We start from the raw sequence: 22,413 nt of genomic DNA, 5'->3' as shown, positions 1-22,413 counted from the left end.
TTCAACATATATATGGAGGATATTTTTATAAAAAAAATAATTCTTTTTTTAGAAATTATTTAATTCATGTTATTTTTAATACATCAAACAAAAATTACTAATACAAACATTTTTAATACATAATATTTTATATTATTCTTGTTTACTCTACCAAAAGACTCTTAGTTGTGCTTTTATTGTATAACGTTTTGTGACAAAAAGTATTTAGTAACAGGAGCATCTGTTTTCTTAGAGTTGACTGACTTTCACATGAACCCTTTGCAGTTGGTACACCCCTTTAGTTTGATGAATAAAACAATCAGATTCTTTGCCTTTTGGGTAGACTGCAGTAGACCCCGGCATCTTCAAGGTTAGATTTTTCTCCTCTTTCTTCATCTGGATTTTTTGCCTGTTATAGTTAGAAAAACTATCTACTCTATTACATTATTATGCATATTCGAGTTACTGTGGAGTTGTCTCCTATTTTTTTAATAAGCTAGTGTCCTTGTGTGCATCTCGACTAATTCCACGGAATAACCACCGCCACCAGCAATATTCTGTCCAGACAGATGAGTAGAAATTACCTAGTGTTTTTATCTGAGTTGGAATTTGAATATGATACCTCATGATTCTGAAACACTTCATTGAACATTAGGCCACGCCTTTGGGTAAATTGATTTGTTTACTGCACATTTGAGCAATTTTCTGGGATTAAGCCACATATATGCTGCTGGTTAGGTTGTTGGTATGTAATAACCAATAAATGGTTCACTTCTGTGCAAACTGAGTTCTAGGGGAATAATCCATTGTATATCTGTACTTCTATTGTTCTAAAACTTTTCCTCTCGTTAGTGCTTGTGCTTCCCTATAGTTTAACTCTCCTGTTAGTTTTGTCAAGTAACATAATCGTTAGTTAACTATGTGCCCTAATCCCACTGCTGCAAAGTGTGATTCCTCGGTGCTTAGGAAAAAACTTAGAAATTGGTTTATCAATGAACCGAACTTTGGGGCATCCGAAGTTTACATGGGTAATGCAGTCACTGTGATGTCAAAGCCCCTTCAAAAATAGGAAGTAAGGTAGGAAACTGTGGCCATTTTTGTGTTCCTGTATGCATATTGTTTCGGTCTCTAGGTTTTGTTCATTTTTTTCAATCCAAAAGGTACAAAGCCTGTTGCTTTACTACTCTCTGCTGGGTCTTTTTGTTCAATTGGTCTTCATTCTTTTGTTGAATTTTTTGGGTGAACCCCAAATGTGTAGGTTATTCTTGGTTGCGTGCTTATTTTCCGTCCTTTTCCTATATCCCTATATTGGTAGTTTCTTCTATCCTTTGTTTTTCTTGCCTCATTTTTTACTTTCTCGTTTCCGAGGTCAGATGGTTTTCCATGTTTTTCTTCTTGGTGTTTTTGAAATGGAAAATAGGTTAATGTTATGAAGGATGAGTTTTTCCTGTGAGTATTTAGTTGATGAGGAAGAATCGTTCTTTTAGAGCACCTTAATAGAATCCATTCTCGTGAGCCTTTCACTAATAGCACAAACATAAAGTAGCATTTAAATTTCTTTTTATCAATTTACTTGCTTCCCTCTCTCTCTTCTTCAAAATATATGTTTTGTCATGAATTATGTGATTGTGATGATTCAGAGTTTGGAACTTCAAGAAAATGAGCTTTGGTGCGGAGACACGTGCTGATTTTGTGCTGTTGCTTGGAAATGATGTGTCTCTGAACATTCTAATGCATTTGAATGATCCGGTTGATGTGGTCTGTGCTGGCGCTGTTTCACACCTTTGGCGCCAATTTGGTGAGTTGTTCAAGCTTTCAATTTTTTCTTTATAGTCTATAACCCTTATTTTAAGCACTGGGACTGGAGAACTGTTATTCTTTTTAATCTCGTCATAATAGTACACTCCTAATGATGTTAATTTTCACAAATGATAAGTCATAGATTGCATTTTCTTATTTCTATTGTGAGAGTTTTCTATTCCTTTTCCTATGTTAAAAGCTCATAGTTGCTCTATGTTTATATACTTTCATCGTCATAGATACTTAAGTAAACAGCCTTACCAATCAAAATAATAAATTAAAGAGCCTTTCTGCAGTAGAACATTTTCCTTATTTGCATCTAGATTTACCATGAGCAATGCCACTAAATCTGCAATCTAAATATACCTGGAATGAGTAAAAATAAGTGAAGCCTCAGAAAGAGGAAGGAGAATCCTCTTAAGGATACAGCCAACCCAATAATAATCAAATTTCTTTGACTTGTTCTCAAACTACCATGTGCAAAGTAATTCACGTATGAGACAAAGAACACTGCATATGAGAATCTCTTGTCGAAAATTCAATGTTCTGATGGGGAAAACAATAGGGTAACAAATATCCTTCTCTGTCAATTAGTCATAATGCGGTATTGCTTCTTCTTTATGTACTCCCAAGTTGTGAGATGCAGTATTGCAAATGAGCTGGTTTAGCACTTAATCAATCAATTGTGCCTTAACCCAAATTAGTCTTTCAGCTATGAGAATCCTTTGTATCCATTCTACTCTATTCTGGTCTATTTCGTCAAATTCAAAATAATTTAACTCTTATAATTTAGAGGTTTCTAAAACTAGTATTGGGCTCAGCCAACCCAATGACACTTTCACATGGTGTGATATTGTCCGCTTTGGGCTAACCTCGCATGGTTTTTCCCCAAAAGCCTCACACCATTAAGAGATCCTACACCTTCTTTGTAGCTTCCCCAATCCCTTAAGCTACCAATGTGGAACTTTGTTCACACACCCAACAATCTCCCCCTTGAACTAAGTTCCACATGGCCCATCACCACGATCCAGAGGTCAATTCCCAAGATTCACTGTGTGTCACCCACATCCAACAATCTCCCCCCGAAACTAAGTTCCATGAGGCCTAGCACCACGATCCATGGGTCAATTTCCGAGATTCACTTGGGTAAGTAGATCGAGCCCGGTACCATATCACTCTATCATATCACCATACTCATCCCACCAAACCTGGGCTATGATACCAGTTGTTGGCTCAGCAAGCCTAATAACACTTTTACATTGTGATATTGTCCGCTTTGGGCCAAGACTGCACGATTATGCCCAAAAAGCCTCACTCCATTAAGAGATCCTAAATCTTATATGTAGCTTTCCAATCCCTTCAGCTACCAATGAAGTACTTTGGTTCGCACAATCAACAACTAGTTATTCTAGAAATTTCATGTTTATCCCTACATGGATCCTTCACTATATTTTTTTCTCTTCTTAGCTAAATCTATGTTGGTTCTGAGAGAAAGACAACTACATTCCATGTAATTTTAAGTGTATCAACTACTTCTGGCTTAATGATATGTCATCAATTTTTTCAGAAAAAAATTTCAGAAATTTTCAAGTTCTTTTATTCCGAAAATTGATGCTATACAAAGCATTTCTTCAAGAATTTAGGGATGCCATTTTTTGCTACATGGAGGTCATTGAAGGTTACTATCATTTGGGAGAACAATGAGTTGAAGGTATAATTATTTGTTTGCAGTGGTTACTAATGGAATTTCCAAACAACTTTGTTTGAGAAAGTTTCCGCAGCTCTTGAGAATAGCCCGTATTACAGAACCAGATCTGAGAGTTGCAGAAGGAAAAGATGATGAGTCTAGCAGTTCCAGTTGGGAGACTTTAAAAAGAGACCATAATGTTTATGCTTCTCTACTTCAAGCTATTGGAACATCAAAATCATGTCTAAGTGATTGCATAGGTAGTGCAGTTAGCGCTTCAAGTACGGACAATTATCCAGAAGAAAGTATTGTGAATACTCTAACTCCAGGAAACAGATATCAGAATATGCCTTCATACTGGTCAAGCATAGGACACAGTGATTCCAATGCTATGGAGACGCTAATTTACAAATTGAAAGCTGATCTTTGTGTAATCACTGAAATCAATATACAACCTTTTGAAGGTGATTGTTCAGTTTCTTTCAATTTCTCTTGTCATCACCTTGGGCATAAATGCTCTCTACTATTTCTGATCAGATTTCCGAAGCTTCTTTTGGTACCCTTTAGCTAATATATAAACATTTCCAATTCAGTTTATTTCCATCTAGGCAAGCCAATATGCTCCGCAAAATCTGTTCGATTTCGATTAGGACACCTTAAATCCTCAATAGATAAGAGTGATCTCCGGCACGGTGACAAGTTTCTATGGACATATACCTCGGAAGAATTCCCTATGAGACAGGTGCAGCTATTAACTTTACTTTTTCCCTACACAGGTGATCTTATTTGCTAAATTGTCTGTTTACTGGTGGATGCACGAACAAGCTTTATTCTGATCAATGCACAAAGTCTTGTCCTAAGTAGGAGAAATAGTTCTAAAAAGGGAAAAGGATCAAATAATACCCCTACTGTATTTGATATAGAGCAACTTTACCCTCTGTTTGAAAAGTGTCTCATTCGTAACCCTGTTGTTAGCCAAATGGCTCAAATTTGCCATTATTGGCTGATCGAAACCGTTTCCATATTAAAAATTGTAATTTATTTTTTTAGAAACAAAAGAAGGCCGCATATTAATAATTAAACCCCCACCCCTCGCCTAGAAATACTGGAATACTGACAACTAAGATCTTGACTGTTCATAGTGGATAGGCCATTGTTGAAGTCACCACTTAGTATACATACTGTTTGTACTTGACCGCCAATATATTTAGATCATGCCATAGGATGTCCCTCTGCCACTGTTCATTTTTAGCATATACAACAGTCACCTAAGAAGTGAATTGAGTCTCACGATCCTCTACAAAACAGTGTATAGACTGCTCATGAATACATAATATTTGCACATTTAAGTGTCTCTTCCACATCAGCCAAAGTCTCCTATATTCTGTATGAAAGTAATTACAACAAGAATTCCAGTCTTTAGCGACAAAATCAAGGATTTTCTTAGCCTTCCTCATCTTAAATTTAGTTTCGACACAGCCAAAGCAATCCACCTTATTCTTAGCCAGAAAGAGTGTCAGCTCCTTCTGTTCGAAGGTTTGATTCAGACCTCTAATGTTCCATATGCAGATAATCATGGGGGGTTAATTAAACCGAGACTCCATACAAGCATCGTTCATGCCTGAGGTGCTAGGTATACCATTCACTATTTTAAATACTAGTGTTTAGTAGGTCACATCTTTAGTTAAGGTGTCTAAATTAAAACTTCTGACAATTTTAAGTGGCCGCTTATGTATTTGGCCTAATAAAAGTAGGTGGAATGGTTCTCAACTGATGGGGAGCGCTTGTAGGTGTTCTTCTGGCCAAGTCTTCCAAGTCTTGTCATAAGTAAAAAAACTCTACTCAGTTAAACATCATCTACATGCCCTTCAAAGGAGTGTCGAAGTGTAATTTGGATAGGGAATTGACATATCAAACATGCTCCAGAAATGTATTTTCTTACATAATTTTTATTAAAAAGGGTCCCAGGGAAAATTCCTCGAGGTTAGCTCCTCTCCAGTCAACTTTCGAAGTTCTCGGGGGATATTTCTGGCAACGCTCAGAGAGATTTAACCTTTTTAGACATGGAGAAAGATAGGATGTTCTTTGTGGCTGGTTTCAAAACTTATGAGATCACAAGAACTAGTTCGGGGGCTGAAACATGGTTCGAATGGGTGGAACGCAGCAAAAACTTAGGTAGGCAGGTTACTATTTGCTTGAATTTTATTTGATGGATTGTTTATGTATTTAATATGGCGCTGAAGGAACAATTATTGACAGTCAAGAGATGTAACAAGAAGGACCACTTTGCAGTGTTCTTTTGTACCCTTTAAGTTTAATGAACATGGGAGATACATCAGCTTCGGAGCAGTACACAAGGAAAATAAATTTGTGATTATTACTCCAGAAGTAGCATTTAAGGGAGGGTGGAATCTTATAGCTCAATGATTTCTAACTTCATTAATGACACAGTTGAGGCGAAGGAGAAGGCATTGGTGGACATTAATTTCTGTCAACGGGAATCTCCGTAGAAAGAAGCTTTCAGTAATAACAGATGGACGATTGTGGGTACGAAAGTCACCTATCATTTGCAGCAGTGCGAGAATCAGGGCTCCAGGAGGCACAACTATCTCAGAGAAAGATGTTTTGTTGGGAAGTTCCAGGGGATGCCACAAGAAGCCCTGATGTTTTGTTGGAAAGTTCCGGGGGATGCCACAAGAAGCCCCGACTTTGAACGACATAAGGAGATGGGCTTTGCAACTCATGGAAGAATGCTATGGGGGTAATCGTGTATGCGATAATGATGCTCTGTTCCACTATGAGCTACCCTCTGGGAAGGCAGCAGAGTACGTCTTAACAGGAGACTGGAGTTGGAGAAAGACGAAGTTGCTTCTCGACTGGTGGAACCCTACCAGTGGTTGTTGGCCATGAAATTTGAAGAGGGATTGGGTGTGGATCAGAATTACTTCTATAACACGTTAGCACAGTTCAAAGGGACCTATGAAGCTGAGGACAGCATGTGGTGGCAAGGGGATAGACATGACAAGTTCTCTTGCCAAGACAGCTTATAGAGAACTGAGTACAACTAACAATAAGGTGGCGAGTTGTTGACCCTGGAAAATAATATGGAAAGTTAAAATTCCATACAAAGTAGCATGTTTTTCTTGGTTGATTGCAAAAGAGGCAGTTCTGAGTCAAGACAGTAGGGGCTTTCAACTTAGCCTAGATGTTACTTATGTAGGGACCATACTGAGACAATTGATCATCTTTTTCTCCACTGTCTTTGGTCAAGCCAATTGTACAATATCTTCATCAGTCTGAGGGGTATCAGTTGCGTAATGCCAGGAAGGGTGGTTGATTAATTAGACACTTAGCGTATAGAAGAGAATGTATATAGTCAAAAAGAGAGATGGAAAATTGTCCCAACTTTTATTTGGTGGACAGTGTAGCAAGAAAGGAACCGGATGCTTTGAAGACAAAGGAAGTTCTATACAGAAGATGAAGATGAACTGTCTACTTTTGTACTATTTTTGGTGTAAATCGGAGCTTTTAGAAAATAAGTCTATTTTTGATGTCTTAGATTACATATAGAATCTGAGTAGGTTGATCTTTCTTTTTTTGGATCACATGTAAATTTTTGGGTTGGCTTCACATCTTGTTCAGTTTACTTTGACAATTATGTATACCTTCTATAAAAAAAAAAAAAAGAATTAACAGATCAAACTTTTATGTCCAGGAAAACCGCTTGCAGCAGTTCAAGCTACCAGAACCGGTGCTCTGCATTGGTGGATATCTGCTGATTGAACTGTTGGGCATAGCTCAGATATGTGATATTGACAACTTGTTTTACATATGGTTAGTGTTCAACATTTTCCTATCTTGAAGTTCTGTTTCGTATTTACTGGTCTATCCATCAGCAAGATTTTGTAGCTGTCTTGTCTAGATAGGTACTACTGATAAGGCTCGAAAAACCTAAGTTCATTTGTCAAAGAAATTGAAACCCGTATTTTTCTGTGGCCTAAAATTTGAATGAACTAAAGAAGAATGTCACTTCATTGGATATTCAGTTGCCAATGATACTAATGAATAATTGATCTATACTTGAAATGTTCCTTTTTCCAGTTCCTAATCTGAGTTCCATGTTTACCACTCACCTATTTCCTTTTTTAAGACAAAAGACTCATCCTTTTTGGTTATATTATGCCTTCTTCCATCTCCTCTCATTCTTATGAATGGCATCGTGGAGGAATGTGGATGAACTTTCTGTTTTCCATAATGACAATCAATATGCACTGCTTTCTCAGTTTATTTACAGCCCAATTACTGAATAAAGATTTAAGAAAATTTTCCATTTTCCAATTGGGAAACATGAAACAGACTTAGGTGGAAAAAAAAAAGTAGTAGTACTCTGATCATCACTCCAAGGTGTTAAAATCTTAAGATTTATACTGGGAAAGCCAAAATTGGATCTTCATCAAGCAAAAGGGAAATTATTCTATCCTGCTAGTATTTAATATTATAGAAAGCATTTTTTCACTGGAAATGAAGATTAGTTAAGATATAATATCAAATGTCAGTGCCTGCTCCTTTTCGAATGTGATCTGAAAACAGTTCTATGTGCAGCATTCGCCATGTGAAAGTGAGAGGACGGCCACTCAGTCCTACCTTTGGTGTACAGAACGTTGAACCGTCTGGAGATTTTGTGCTCAAGTACAGACGAGAGGTTCTCTAATCCATGTTGCGGAGCTTGTGTAATTGGTTTCATCCAAATTCCAGTAACATTCGAAGAAGTAGTGCTTGGACATGCAGGTTTATTGAAGTATCTGGTAAAAGAAGTTGGACCGATTAAGTGGATTGATGAAGGCAACTAAATGGATCATAAAGGAATGTGTTGTGTTTGATATGAAAGAGAACGTTCTCCGATAGTTCATTTGAAATAGTTTTAAAATTTTAGAAATATTGGATAGTGAGACGTGAAGTTTCTTCTGGGAAAATATATTCCTCCATTCCGAACACCCATAGTGTAACGTAACGTTGTGATCGTCTTGTTCTTTTAGTTTTCTACATTACTTTCCAAGTAATACCCCCTTCATTCTGGCTGATGGACATCAGTTCTTTTTAGCTGCAAAAACACCTTCGTAGACCAATTGTCCTGCTTGTGCACTTTTCTTTCTTTGACATAGTTAAACCTAATCGTTCAGTTGGGAATGCAAGATGATGGATGCTTCAAGAAATAATCTGTTTCTCATTGAAAATTCATCCCTGCTGGAGTAAAACATCTACTATGATTAAATTCAATCCAGAGATCCATATGGAGATTCAGTATCGCAGCTTATGTTTGCGATTCTTGCTGGATTGGACACATGTTTCCAAAGTAACTTTGATTTTCTAGTTCAGGCTCAACTCCCTCGCTTGATTTTCTGGTTCAGGCTGAACTCCGGGCTTGATCTGCAAGGTTAGATGGGGGCTTTGCACTTTCTTTCTGTATGGAATGAGACCGGGGAGAGAAGGGAAAACCTCCAAACAGTCAACAAGACGATCACATTTTGCCTTGTGCCTCCATGAGAGAAGCCCATGCATTGAACCAATGGATAAGAGATCTAAGCTGGCTTATAAAGCATGAACTAATTAAGCCTCATTTCTAAACTCTGCTTTTAACTTTCTTCTAGAGAAAGATTACTACTATTTTAGGTTCTACTAAATCCATGGAGCCAATACACTTGCCTCAGGAGATATTTTTCTTATTTGTAATACAAATTTAACTTGGAAAGAAAGTGGCATTCAGCCTCTTGTATCCTGTGTCTAAATACAAATCTAGTGCACTATATGATAGCTCCTCACTCCTAGTCCTTACCACTAAAGACACTTGGATTTACTGTTGACATTGATCTAGAAATCTTCTTGCAGTACAATAGCTGGCCTTGAAATGCCATACCATCAAATGCAGTACATCTAAGACATGTCATTATTAAAGTTCTGTACCAAAATGAAAGATGCAGTAAACAAAGCTAAAATACTGTAACATGTAGACAAACTGCAGAGACCTCACAAGCAGTATGCATATCATAAATAATTATTCTAGTGATGATCTTGGGAATTCATCAACGGCATCAGAGCCTTTCACGATGTCTTGGCCTTTGGCGGTGCTGGGAGCAACTGCACAAGGAAAATAAGGCATCTCATTACGCTGACACTAGAAGTTCCTGATAAGCTTTTGTTCCTTTTGAAAAGAGTGCATCAAAAATTTCTCCTCATTTCATCATGCTTTACAACTTTTTTTCTTTAATTGTGAATCATTTCCACTGTACTTAAAGCATCAGCATATAGCTTAAGTAGACCAGGAGAAGATGAATACATAAGTGATATGTACCTGATAACATGATATCAAGGAGCTAACAAATCCAAAGGCTCCTGTTACGCGAGGAGTGACTTTCTTAGGTGCCAATTGGAGCAATCCGACAGCAACTACTATATCAATGCCTGCTTTAATAAGGGCTAGAGACCTCTCATTTGACTTCTGAAGCTTACTCTGGTATTGCTCATCCTACAATGATTCGCCAAATATTACAAATGTAGAATTATCTTCAAAGCGGAATTCCACAAATTACCAAATAACCACAATGCATGATGCTTGGAATTGGCGAACCTTGTATTTGTTGCTATTCTTGAGTTCCTTCTCCAGCTTTTTCATTGATGCTGAAAGTCTCCCGAGCTCCCCAATCTGGGGTATCAAAGTGTAAGTCGATCTATTGGCATAAAAGCTAACACTAGAAGCAATGATATAGCCCTAATTTCACATGCAGATAGTAAGGTGAGAAGTAACCTCCACTAAGGTAGTACAGATCGAGGAACCCATCCAACAAAAGAGAGAGATCCTGCCAAGTAACTCTGTGCGTTCTTTGTTCTGTGTAAAACAAAATAAGAATCTTAGGACGTTTTCCCTTCATTGTCTCATCTCTAGAAAAACGGAACGACTACATAATACAAAAGATTTAATACCTTGTAAATCCCTGTCCTTCCAAGCCACACAAATTGATCCAGAAACAAGAAAGTTGATAGCAATGCATTTTTTGACTGAAATCACCAGCACTGTTAGACGGGTAACACAAGAATAAGAAAGAGATCACAAGAAGAGAGAGTGGGTGTTTACCTTTCCCAGCAAGATGAGCGGAATTGGGGTTCCTGGGGCAGGTGGACTAATAAGTCCATGGAGATCATTGATAAACTGTAGCAGTAAAGGACCCAAAACTCAAAAACATAATAGATAATGGTGAAAATAAATGCTATTATAGTTGGTACCACTGCTTGAACAAAGAATTGCCCTTAATATGAATATGCAAAAATGCATGGTACTCTAACCTTGAAAAGACGGAATACTTTCCTTGCTAAGCTAGTTGATTTGTCAACATTTTGAGCAGTGCCAGGCTCTCCATTACTCAGGAATTTTGAACCATACTGTATTGCCCTGCATATCTTGTCCCTTGCTTCTGCTTTGTTTAAGTACAAGACTGCAAGGGCAAGCTCTGCTCTGGCTGCATCCAAGGCACTCATTTTACTCTACAAATACTGCAAAATAAGAACTGCACAAGGTTAGTATTAATATAATATGGAGACTGGATATGTGATAGGAAGCAGCCCTTGATAGACAGCCATTTTATATTTGATGCAAAGAAACCTGACAAACTACAATGAGCCCTAGAATGTGCCTATTATTCTGGGTGTCTGGATTACTCTGAGCATGTGTATGTCCCTTGCTTGTAAGTTTCCTTTTCATAAGGGAGTGCGGATGGAAGGAAAAGATGTCTCTTGTATCCATATAGTTGGCACATTCCCCTGAGAACTATTTGAACTTTGTTAGCTTCCTGGTACTATATTTTTTTGTAATTGAGCTAATGAAACTTTGTCATCTTCCTAACTTTTGTACTATTCTGCACCTTCTTGATGCCACAATGAAATTTCTTATTACTTCATCCAAAAAAAAAAAATCACCAGTTTTTTTGGAGAAAAGTTACAACTCAAGAAACTGACTTGACATCTTAAATACAGAAGAAACTAAGAAGAGTCAGGTAAGAGTTCGAAACCAAGATATCAAAACTGAAATGACTCTGATAACCAAGGAAGTAATATCAATGCTGATGAGGATAAAGGATACACATCTCAATTCCTTCATAATATTCATACGGTAAGAGAGGAAGAAGCACATTCTATGAGCTAAGGAAACTAAGGTTCTTCCATTAAACTATCTGAATGAATACCATATACAGTGTCTTTTTGTTTTGCATATCTCGAGTTTAGACCTCATGCATTTCTTTCATGATTTTAGTGCCTGAACCAGGTTTTCAATACTTCGGAATCATTTGGTTGGGAAACAAGTTATCCCTGGATTAGTTATCCCACCCACAAGGTGGAATAAAAACAACACTACAACCCCGGGATAACTAAACTCGAGATGAGTTATTTCATGCATTTTATCCCAACCAAGCATGGATACGCTCATCCTAAAATTAATCCCAGGATTAGTTATCCCTCATCCCTCATCCCTTGTACCAAACGAGCACTTAGGATATAAGTATTTAGGTATGTCCATCTTTCCTTTTCCCTAGAGGAAAGGAAAGCTTAGCAGAAACGGGAGAGCGCTTATGGTATGTTGCCTAGCCTTTCAAGATAGCCCCTACTTCCATCACAGAAAACATTACTTAAGACACAAAGGAATGCGGAAACAATGTCGATCTGAGGTAGTTGTCGAAGGTTCTCTATTATCAACTCCCACACATTGCACTTGTTTATAACAATTAAGTTTTATGTTTTTTGTTTCTATTTAACAACTATCAGGTTTCAATCGGCTCTATGCATCTATCCAAGCTTTTACGGGCTATTTTAAATATATATCACTGATAATCCCTCCCTCACAACTCCAGTATTTTGTCTCAGTACCACAAAAAAAATTCCTGGTTTGACAAAAGCCATCAACCGTATACTCTTCACCGAATTTCCCTAAAAGTGATATGCCTCCAAGTTCCTATTTCCACATCTTTAATAATTATACACATCAATAGATTAAACTACGCTACATAAACAAAACCAGAGTTCCAACTTCCAAAGATTAAAGAAGAAAAAGAAACAGGAACCATTAAACATGCTGATTTAATTCAGAAATACAACCCAAATCCTTGACCTCCTTCTAAATCTTGGCACTTCTAAATTCTCCACCTCACAGATTTTATCATACATTCGATGTCACTCCAAATTCAGATTAAAGATGCACAAGAAGAAAGTTAAATTGAAACAACCAAAAAGCACACATCTTTGGTTCATGGACTAATAAACATCAAGATATATGTACACAATTGAAACGAATCACAGAAACACATAAAGTTAATACAACAAATGAAGTATGACCCAGTATTAAAGATTCACTGGAATATCCAATACAGCAATTAAAAAAAAAACATATATAAAACTAAAACCAAGAATGAAGGAATCAATAAGATCAGAAAAACAATTAAACTGAAACCTGGTAATTAAAAGATTCAGTAGAATAGTATTAGGAGTGGCAACGCACGCTTGTTACTTTCAGCAAATCAAGAATCCCATACATTGGGACTAAATCAAATCAATAAAAAGATCATTTCTGATTGCCAAATTTAAAAAAAAAAAAAAAAAAGAATTCATTAAAAGCATAAATTTTTGATACCTGTAAGAGATAGGGTTGGTTAATTGAACAAAATAAGGAGATATTATTATTACTACTACCTTTGAATTTGGGTTACCGATATTTGTGCCACGGCCTTTTGCCTCGAAAGTATACAACACCTAACAAAATAATACTAAAAGGAAACAAAAGTTTATTTATCTCTGAGGGGAGCTGTTTGGTTCAATCTTAGTTAATTATTCAATGTCCTGTTGATAAGGCAGGCTTGCTTGCTTGGTCCTCTCTTTTTTTCCGTAATAACTTTGTTTTAAGCTTAATTTTTACTACTACTACTACAAAACAAAGTATTACAGGTGTCATGTGGAATAGATAAAAGAGCAATTAGTTGGAGTTAAGGCCCCGTTTGGCCATGAAAATTATTTTTTTCTGGAGTTGAAGATGAAGTTGGAGTTAGAGTTGTGTTTGGCCGTGAATATATAAATTTAAGTTGTTTTTAAAATTTTATGAGAGAAGTATGAGTGAAAAAAGTGAAAGCAAGTAAAATTTATTTTCACTTTTCTAAATAATTTTTCAGAATTGGAGTTGGAAAATTCATAGCCAAACACAGTGTGTTTTCACTTTTTTTCACTAAAGTGAAATAATTTTTTCAAAAAAAAAAATAAATTTTTTATGACTAAATGGCTACTTATCATGGACATTAAATAATAAAAAGAATAAGTCAGTATCATGTTACTTAATATTAATTATAAAAATTTAATTGTATAAATATTTTTATATAATTATTGGAATTTAAACTCTAGGGGTCGTTTGATTGGAAACAAGTTATCCTTGAATAATTAATTTTAGAATTAACTATTTCAGAATTAGTTATTTCATCATATATATATATATATATATATATATATATATATATATATATATATGAGATAACTTATCTCATTACTAAAACATAAATAATAAGATAAATAATTTCTTAACTAACTAATATCTCCAATTACATTTGAAATAAAATAATCTTATTTCAAAATAACTTACATCTCGTAACAAACGACTTTGCTAGCGATAAGATGTGAGCTGCTTCGGTGCACAGCAAAGATAACCTTGTTATTGTGATAGGCTTAGAACGTCAGCTACGGTCTGTTTTTCTTTTGTGGGCTCCACTAGTAACAAATTTTTTTTTTGAAAATAAAAGAGATCAAATATGAATAAATGATGTAATATGTGTTTTAATAGGAAAAGCAAAAGAAAGAAATTACTTACCAAATGATAGAAACAAACGTGTTTATTCCATTAAAATTAAAAATATTTGCACCTCCAAACTACGACCTGAATTATATTCTAACTAACTAATGAATGAATGAATTCCTACTCTATCTGCTATGCCTATACGCACGTTTCACCTATTTGATTTTTAGTCTACCATGGAATTATTATTATTCTCCTTTTAATTTTTGGAAGATGGATTAAAGACTCAAGAGGCGGAACCAGGATTTCAACTAAGGAAGTTTCATATTCAAAGAAAATTTAGTCGAAGGGGTTTAACACTTACTATAACCACATAAAAAATAATTTTAATTCTATATAAATAGTATATTTTTCTGTCGAAGAGAGTTCGATCGAATCTCCGAACAGAAGATTGGCTCCACCCCTGATTAAAGTGGGTTGGATGGTCCAAGTTATACAGCCCAGACCCTACTTATGTAAATACTTATTAAATAAGCATTTATTGGCAGACAATTGACATATTGTACCTCATTTCCGTTTAATGTGAAAGAATCGACAATGGAATGGTACTTTGAACGACGAATTCAAGATTTGAACTTGATGAATTTAAATTCAGAATTCTATCCGATCTCATATCAATTTACTGAATTTGAAATCTGTTGTTTCTATTTATTTTGTAACTTTTGAGTTTTAACATTGTGATATAAGCGATAAGTTACTAGGTTCGGATGAACTTTGGACCTTATTCACTAAACAAGATCAGCCCCTGCTTCCACCACTTAACTTGCAATGCTCTAATCCTAGGAGAAAAGATTAGACATATATAAATCATATATACCTGAATACCAGTAGTTACATAAACCTACTCTTCCCATATTATACAACTTATGACCAATATATTTTCTAACCAGAGTGCAGGAGTCCTTAATGTAGCCTACAATCAAAGTAGCTGCTTAATGAAATCTAGGGAATAGCAAATCTCCTTAGAGGGCTTAAGATATTGATCATCTTAGATTCAAAGCTTGTATGACTTGACACTGATGGTTACTTAAATGTCAAAGCAAAGAAATTTGTTTGTGGGGCTACTTGCCAACCCCTCAATGTGCTGATTCTGATGCACAACAAACTCAATCTTCTGGTGACCTCATGTGATTCACTTTCCAGTATTTCTGAAGCAACCACAACAGGTTTGGGAACACTACTATTTTCTAAGAGCAAACCTAAAAGCATGACAGCTATGGATGCATTCCACAAAAATATTACAGCCATTGAGTATATATGGAAGGGAAAAGATACGTTTTGGGAGTTGGGCTGTGGGTCGGAAAGTACCTAGTTCAGTGACGGCTATTTGCCTTCATGTTAGTTCGCAGAATGTCTTCAATCTAGTCACGTTTGAAGCGAGCAACTACCTTCATGTTAATTCGCAGAATGTCTTCAGTCTACTCACGTTTGAAGCGAGCAACTAACATGTGATTTCTTCATCGATAGCCTCGGTCGGCGATTCTTAGCATGCTGCTCAAGCAATTCTACAGATCAGGTGTATCTGATTAATGATGGAGTATATCAGTACGCTTTTTGATCAAGTGTGTATATCCATAAACTAGCGGAAAGAAAACCAGTTCACCATAGAAAATCTACCATATTGCCCCACAGGAAATCTACTTGATTATATACTGAAGGGTCTTGTAAAGGATAGTAGAAGGGCACAACAGAAAACTCCAATCTTCTGAAGAATACATGTACAACCGTTCTATAACAACATTTCACTATAATGGCCAAGTTCTCTTTGGTACCAATTTTTCATGTTATGTTATAATATGTGTTCTCTGTGCCAACATTTCGCTATAGCAATCAACGACATCTGGGCAAGCAATATGGTTATAGAGAGGTTCGAATGTAGTTTTGTCTCTACTTGCCCCTCTTCCTTCACAAGATGATAGGCCTTTAGCTACATTTTATTCTTTCCAAACTTAATTAGGGAGCTGGTACTAAATTCCTCTCCTCTCCATTCTAAGGACTTCACAGAACATATCTCTTAAATTGACAAAAAAGGAACAATTTGTCCAGAATTGAGGTTTCACTTCCAGGACAAAAAAGTAATGCATTTTTGTCTCGATTTCAATTTGAAACGGATTTCCCCAAAACAAGATGCAGGTGACTTGGTTACCTCAACTGCACAATTGGAATAACAGCAGTATCACTGTCCTTTCTTATACCTTCAAAAAGTCAATATGTTAAGGAGATATAAGAGGATAATAATTGCAAGGTGAAACTGGTGAGACTCGCCTTGCTAGTATCAAAAGAACTGCCATATGCCAATCTTATAAATGTAAATACGATAGCAGAGTAGTCGGTGAAGGAGCTGATAACGATGAGCTTCTCACCACCAGTTCTCATCGTACACTATTTTGTATATAGATCTCCTAAAACATTCAACAGATGAGCAGAACAAAAGAGAAGTAATGACAACATAACCATTTTGCTTTTAGTCGATAAGAAACTGATAAATAGTACTTGAGAGAAGTTATTGCAAATGGTCAGGAGGTTTATTTAAACCCTTGACCAGCATAGACCAACAGGGTTTTACACCACAAATCTCCCCCCTTGAGCTACATTTGATATTATGATCATGGATTGGACTAAGAGTAAGATTTCATTGTACAAGACAGTGAATTTTTGGCCTACCTATTTTCTGCTAAACAAGCTTTTTAATTTCCCCCTCTCCAAGCGTTCGAGTAGCTTCTTTGCACCTGGAATATCCATCTCGGTAAGCTTCTTTAGATAGCCAATTGCTCCATAGGAAATCATCAGTTTCTTGCATTTCTGGCTCGAGGAAAGCAAGGAAAGACAAGAAACAGCATACTTCTTAGCAGTGTTCTGAGGAGCTGGATCAAGCAGCTGAACCAAATTTGGCACGCTTTTATCGTCTCTCTTGACTTCCCTACAATTGTGCGCAAGGGACATTAGGCTAGCAATTGCTTGAGCAGAAACCTCCCTCACCCCATTCGCTTTAGCCTCCAGCATCTTAATAAGGAGAGGAATGCATCCAGCTTCACCCACAAGTCTCTTCATCTCCGTTGAGGTGCAAATTCGACACACTGCTGATGCTGCAGCTTGTTGTGCACCAAGTGATCCTGACTTGAGAACATGGACCAACCTTGGAAGGAGACCAAGCGAGATTAAAACGTCCATTGACACGGATCCAACCAAATTTCTCAAGGCCCCTACGGCTGATTCTTGGGGCAGTGGACCATCCAAGTATACCAACAGGCTTCTTATTCCACCCTCTGATACAACTGATCTTCGGAGATCCTCATTTCCGGAAGTAAGATTCTGCAAGCATTCAGCTGCGTACTCTTTAGATCCCAACAGTATTCCACAATCTAGGAGATTTATCATAACTTTTATGATACCTTCTTCAGCTAGAGCCTGTCGAACTTCAGGAACAGCAGAAATATTTTTCAGGGTACAAGCAGCAGCTGCCTGAGAAACAGAATCACCAGTTTGGCAGATCTCGATTAGAGGCCTAATCCCACCATGTCCAACAATAGAACGAGCTGTTTCTGCTGTCATTGACAATCTCTGGAGAGAAATGGTGGCCTTCTCTTTACTCACAGTTGTACCAGATTCAACAAGACGTATAAGAGGAGGGAGCACACCTTCTGAAACAAGCCAATTCTCACAACTCCCAGATTCTGCAAGCGAGCAAATTACAGTTACTGTCTTCTCCCTCATTCGAGGAGAAGTAGCAGTTAATAATTGGACTAGAGCTGCAATATTGCTTCGACCTAGAACAGCCAAAACATTTTTCTCATCTTCTTTCATGACTTCAAGAAGGCTATCAAGGGCCTTATGTTTAGACTCCAAGTGGCCAATCTGAAGCCGAGCAAGCAATTCTCGTAAATTTCCATATACTACTACCTCAGGTGCTGCAGATGTGCTTGCAACAGATGACGGCAAAGTAACCTCACCAAGCACTCCAGACTTGATTAAGAGCCCACAATCACGCAAGTTCAAATCCAATCTCCCTGACAATGCATCTAAATCACTTTGCATCCGAAGTTTTCCCTCATACTTCTCTTTCATGCACTTCTCTGTCAATTCAACAACTTCATTCAATGTCTTTGATACCGCCTGCAATTGCTCCTTACAAAGAGCATTCTTAGAGAAGAAAGGGTGGCTGGACAAATCAGACAGTCGATTTGGGATCTGCTCCAATTTTGAAATAATCATCCTCCATCTACCAAGGAATCCTTTAACCTCTTTTGCCTTCTCAAGTGCAACAGGTACAAGCTCTTGTGCACGCGAGAGCCACTCTTCAACCGACAAGTTGCCTTTATCATCCACCATGATATGAAGTAGAGGTGAAGGATCAGATTTTACACCACTGCCGAGGACAACTGCAATTCAGAAAACCAAGAACCTCAGCAACAATGACACTGATAAAATTTACAGGAAAATATCCAATCTCTCACATGAACTGATCAAAACATGGATCAAGAAGCTCCTTGACAACAACCCATTTTGAGAGTTTGGTATCAAAGGAGAAGAGAATCCACAGGAAATAATTTTTAAGGAAGAAAATGTGTCAAAAAGTAATCTTCAGACAAACCAAAACCATCAAAGTGGTGGGCTAGTTTCAGAAAAGTATAAAAAATACCATCCTTTCTCCTAGAAAAGTTAAAGTTGTGGGAGCAGTTACAAATTACAATCACAAAACATTAAACAATAGGGAATCAGCAAAAGAAAACTTCAATAAATAAATAAAGGACAGGGAGGCCAAACATTAGAGGGTTCGAGTATCTTGCATGATCACAGAAATCTGGTTTGCTGAAAATGAAAGCCGACAGACAATTACTAAGCACCTAATAAAGTAGTCCCCACACGAGTTCACTCAAAAGTTTTTTCAAGTAGACTGAAAAATCACCATACAAATCTCAAATAAAACCAAAGTTAAAAGATTCATTGACAGCTTATGAAAGTGAAATGATGGAACTCTTCTACAAATACACCACAACTAGCCATTAAAAAAATGTCGGCTGATGTTTATACCATGACCAAAATGCCCCACATACAGGTGATATTATCAAAAGGGCATTTGAGGAAAAGATAGGGGCAAGTTGGTAAGAAAAATGGAACTTCATAACTTTACCTTTCAGTTACGGAATAGGACATTGATTCTAGATTAATAGTTCAACTACTACAAAACAAAAGGCATAACATGGAGTAGATCTAAATCTAATGGCCAAAATTCCAAGAAAGGACATGTCCACTAGTTCTATTTTGTAACTTAATTCCAACTTTATCCCCCATATGTATAGATATCCATTGCTGGTATTGTATTGAAAAGGAAGACTCTTAGCTTTGAAGAGAAGATAGGATTTTCTTTTAATCTCCAAGCTGTACATACATTGTTTTTGAAATGGGACCTAGCTCCCACTAAAAGAATGTTCACCAAATTTTCTGCAATAAATAACATTAAAAGAAAATTCATTGCATTTACCTCTAATTGACTAGTCTTTTGGCTGTCATCCAAGTCACTCAAAGCTTTAGCAGCCACTTAAAGACTTGCATTACTGTTTCTATAAGCAAATATCACAATCAGCAAAATAAATCCCAAGAATAATGATCACTCTCTAATCCTCTAGATTTATCCATGATTTGAAAAAAAATCAAGACCCCCTTTTTCTCACACTCTCAGCTGTCTAATCTTAAGATCAAGTGAAGAAAAAGGTAAAGAACTAACCTTTAAGACACAGAAACAAAGATACTAGATAGCTTGATCCTAAAATCCTTCCAAACCCCTCTCAAGCTGAAGGTCTTTTTCTCAAAAAGCCCTTTCTTTTGGTAAAAAGATAGATACTTTGATCAGAATTTTTTTTGTAAGAAATGTAAATCAAGAAACACCCCCAAAGCTCAAATCTCAATGATGACCAAAAACAAGAAAACACATGTTAGCCATCTTCCAAAAGGAAATTTGGGTTTTTTGTGACAGAAAATGAGAAGAATTTTGAACAAGAGCAGCAGCTAAATGTAGCTGTCAGCCTGTTACACAGCACCTAGATTGAAAACTTAAATAGCTTATCCAATCTTAAGATCAAGTGAAAATGAAAAATAAATGCTAAAGAACCAACCTTTAAAACTCAGAAACAATCAGTATAGCCCCCTTTTCCTCAACTGAAAGGAACCAAACACAGCTTGATCCTAAATCCTTCCAAACCCCTCTCAAACTGAAGGTCTTTTAATCAAAAAGACCTTCCTTTTGGTAAAAAAGATAGCAACTTGATCAAAATTTTATAAGAAATGCAAATCAAGAAACACCCCCAAATCAAAATTTTGTAAGAAAATGAGAAGAATTTTGAACTGGAAGTAGAACAAGTAGCTGTTACAAAGCACCTAGTTTGAAAATAGTCACTAGTTAAAGTACTGTGGCTTTCACAGAAGAAGACAAGAACAAGAACACATTGAGAAACACAACAAAATCTACATTCAAAAATCAAAATCAAAGTAATCCCAAATCTCTCTCTCTATATATATATATAAGAAGAAGAAAATGTCAGAAAACAGACCTGTTTTATTGTCACCTAGATTCTTTCCAATAATAATACAGCAAGGCCAAGGAAAGCATGCTGAGAAATTAACGGTTGTGATTGAAGGATCAGAACAGTGAATCAGACCGTTGAAATTTGAAAGTGCTGCTATTACAAGAATTGTTTTATTTTATCAAGAGAAAAGGAGCTCGAACTCATAATTTTTATTTGTCATAATAATTTTTTCTCTTTTATTAATTAATTTTTTTTCAAATTAATTTCAACATACAATGTAAAATTGTGATAAATAAAATATAAATATTATGATAAAATAGTCATATTATTAATTATTTTTTTAATAATATGTCAAGTCAAATTGTGACAAATAAAATTAAACAAAAAAATATTTTAAAAATCACGAATTCAAATCATAAAAATATCTTCTTACTATCATTAGATATTTTTTTCAAATTTGAAGTATAGGATATGATCGTGAGTTTAGTATATCGAGCTGTTGAAAAAGATGTATTTTAGTTCGACAAAAAATTTAAGAAAGTAAAAAAAAATTAAAATTATTTCAAATATATCAAAATATTCTTTAATTTTATAATTTTATAGGCTATAAGAAGAATTGAAATTAAAATGTTATAAAATGAGAAAGCATCGTTATTAAAAAGAAAAAGTAAATATTTTTTAAAAACGGAAGAAGTATTAGTATTATTTTACCAAGGGCTGATGTGTCAGCAAAAGCTGCCACGTGTGTTTAGGTGGGACCCATGAGAAATATTTGCTTTTTATGGTGGTGGGTGATCTACTAGTAATAGCACGTGTAGCTGGCATTGTACTGCTTAGTGGCACTTTTGGATAAAAAAGTGATACTACCTTTCAAGGAAAATGGAATTTAATTTTGTCATCCAATAAGGAAAGAAAAATGAAAAAAAGGAAAAATCCACCATAAATAGCTTCCAATATCTTTTAGTATTTTGAAGATTGACAGCTATCCTAAAAATTTAAAATCAAATGATTTTATATTAAATTGCATAACAATAAACATAAGAGTTAAGACACATTTTCTTTTTTTGGTAAACAGCATTAAGACATGTTGCTATATAGAGTTAAAGAATCAAACCGTTATTGGTTCTGAACTTAAAAGGTTATTTTTAAAAAGTAAAAAAAAAAAAAATCTTAAACTAAAAATACGTATGATATATTATATTAATATTTTTTTTTAACTTTGTGATCTTAATTACGTCGTACAAAAAATTGAAATGAACAACTTATCAAAAATGAAAAGATATATATTCTTTTCAAACATCCTAAAAGAAAGTAAGACAACTAAAAAAGCGGAGGGACAAGAAATTTTGGAAGACAATTGAAGTTGTGACTGAAAAGTTAAGTTTAGTATGAGTTAATTCCTCAAAATCTCATTCAACTTATGTAAATATTTTATTAAAGTATTTTTTGTTTCTTTTAGATAATATTATCATTGAATTATGTATTTTTTTTCATTATAAGGTAAAATTAAAAAATTTCTAAGAATATGTTTGGAGAACCACAAGAAA

General features: G+C 35.8%; 3 protein-coding genes across 16 annotated transcripts; 1 reads left to right on the top strand and 2 right to left on the bottom strand.

Moving 5' to 3' along the window:
• The first annotated feature begins 38 nt into the window (after positions 1–38).
• Positions 39–8,526, top strand: LOC107872917 (F-box protein At4g00755). Of its 2 annotated transcripts, none has more exons than XM_016719588.2 (6): positions 39–349; positions 1,620–1,777; positions 3,511–3,930; positions 4,060–4,208; positions 7,182–7,300; positions 8,069–8,526. In XM_016719588.2, the coding sequence occupies exons 2-6, from the start codon at positions 1,639–1,641 to the stop codon at positions 8,175–8,177; spliced, it is 936 nt and encodes a 311-aa protein (XP_016575074.2). In that variant the 5' UTR covers positions 39–349; positions 1,620–1,638; the 3' UTR covers positions 8,178–8,526. The 2 variants fall into 2 exon arrangements, with proteins under 2 accessions (XP_016575074.2, XP_047251885.1); XM_047395929.1 differs by lacking the exon at positions 39–349 and adding an exon at positions 446–724.
• A 639-nt stretch (positions 8,527–9,165) lies between these two features.
• LOC107872923 (peroxisomal membrane protein 11D) lies at positions 9,166–13,433 on the bottom strand. 4 transcript variants are annotated; one of them, XM_016719596.2, is made up of 8 exons: positions 13,199–13,433; positions 10,805–11,011; positions 10,596–10,670; positions 10,445–10,519; positions 10,269–10,349; positions 10,092–10,166; positions 9,816–9,989; positions 9,166–9,601 (listed from the first exon to the last, which is right to left on the bottom strand). In XM_016719596.2, exons 2-8 carry the CDS (start codon positions 10,994–10,996, stop codon positions 9,566–9,568), a joined length of 708 nt encoding a protein of 235 aa, XP_016575082.1. In that variant the 5' UTR covers positions 10,997–11,011; positions 13,199–13,433; the 3' UTR covers positions 9,166–9,565. The 4 variants fall into 4 exon arrangements, with proteins under 4 accessions (XP_016575082.1, XP_047251900.1, XP_016575090.1 ...); XM_047395944.1 differs by having other exon boundaries at positions 13,196–13,407; XM_016719604.2 differs by having other exon boundaries at positions 13,140–13,370.
• A 3,351-nt stretch (positions 13,434–16,784) lies between these two features.
• On the bottom strand, positions 16,785–21,041 carry LOC107872888 (vacuolar protein 8). Of its 10 annotated transcripts, none has more exons than XM_047395910.1 (3): positions 20,068–20,897; positions 19,825–19,903; positions 16,785–18,721 (listed from the first exon to the last, which is right to left on the bottom strand). In XM_047395910.1, exon 3 carries the CDS (start codon positions 18,669–18,671, stop codon positions 17,007–17,009), a length of 1,665 nt encoding a protein of 554 aa, XP_047251866.1. In that variant the 5' UTR covers positions 18,672–18,721; positions 19,825–19,903; positions 20,068–20,897; the 3' UTR covers positions 16,785–17,006. The 10 variants fall into 10 exon arrangements, with proteins under 10 accessions (XP_047251866.1, XP_016575043.1, XP_047251878.1 ...); XM_016719557.2 differs by having other exon boundaries at positions 20,456–20,849; XM_047395922.1 differs by lacking the exon at positions 19,825–19,903 and having other exon boundaries at positions 20,891–21,041.
• Between the last annotated feature and the right edge of the window lie 1,372 nt (positions 21,042–22,413).

Source organism: Capsicum annuum, chromosome 1 (assembly GCF_002878395.1).
Source record: "Capsicum annuum cultivar UCD-10X-F1 chromosome 1, UCD10Xv1.1, whole genome shotgun sequence".
Classification (NCBI taxonomy): Eukaryota; Viridiplantae; Streptophyta; class Magnoliopsida; order Solanales; family Solanaceae; genus Capsicum; species Capsicum annuum.
Note: the sequence above shows the minus strand (reverse complement) of the source record. Positions and strands in the feature narration are given on the sequence as shown.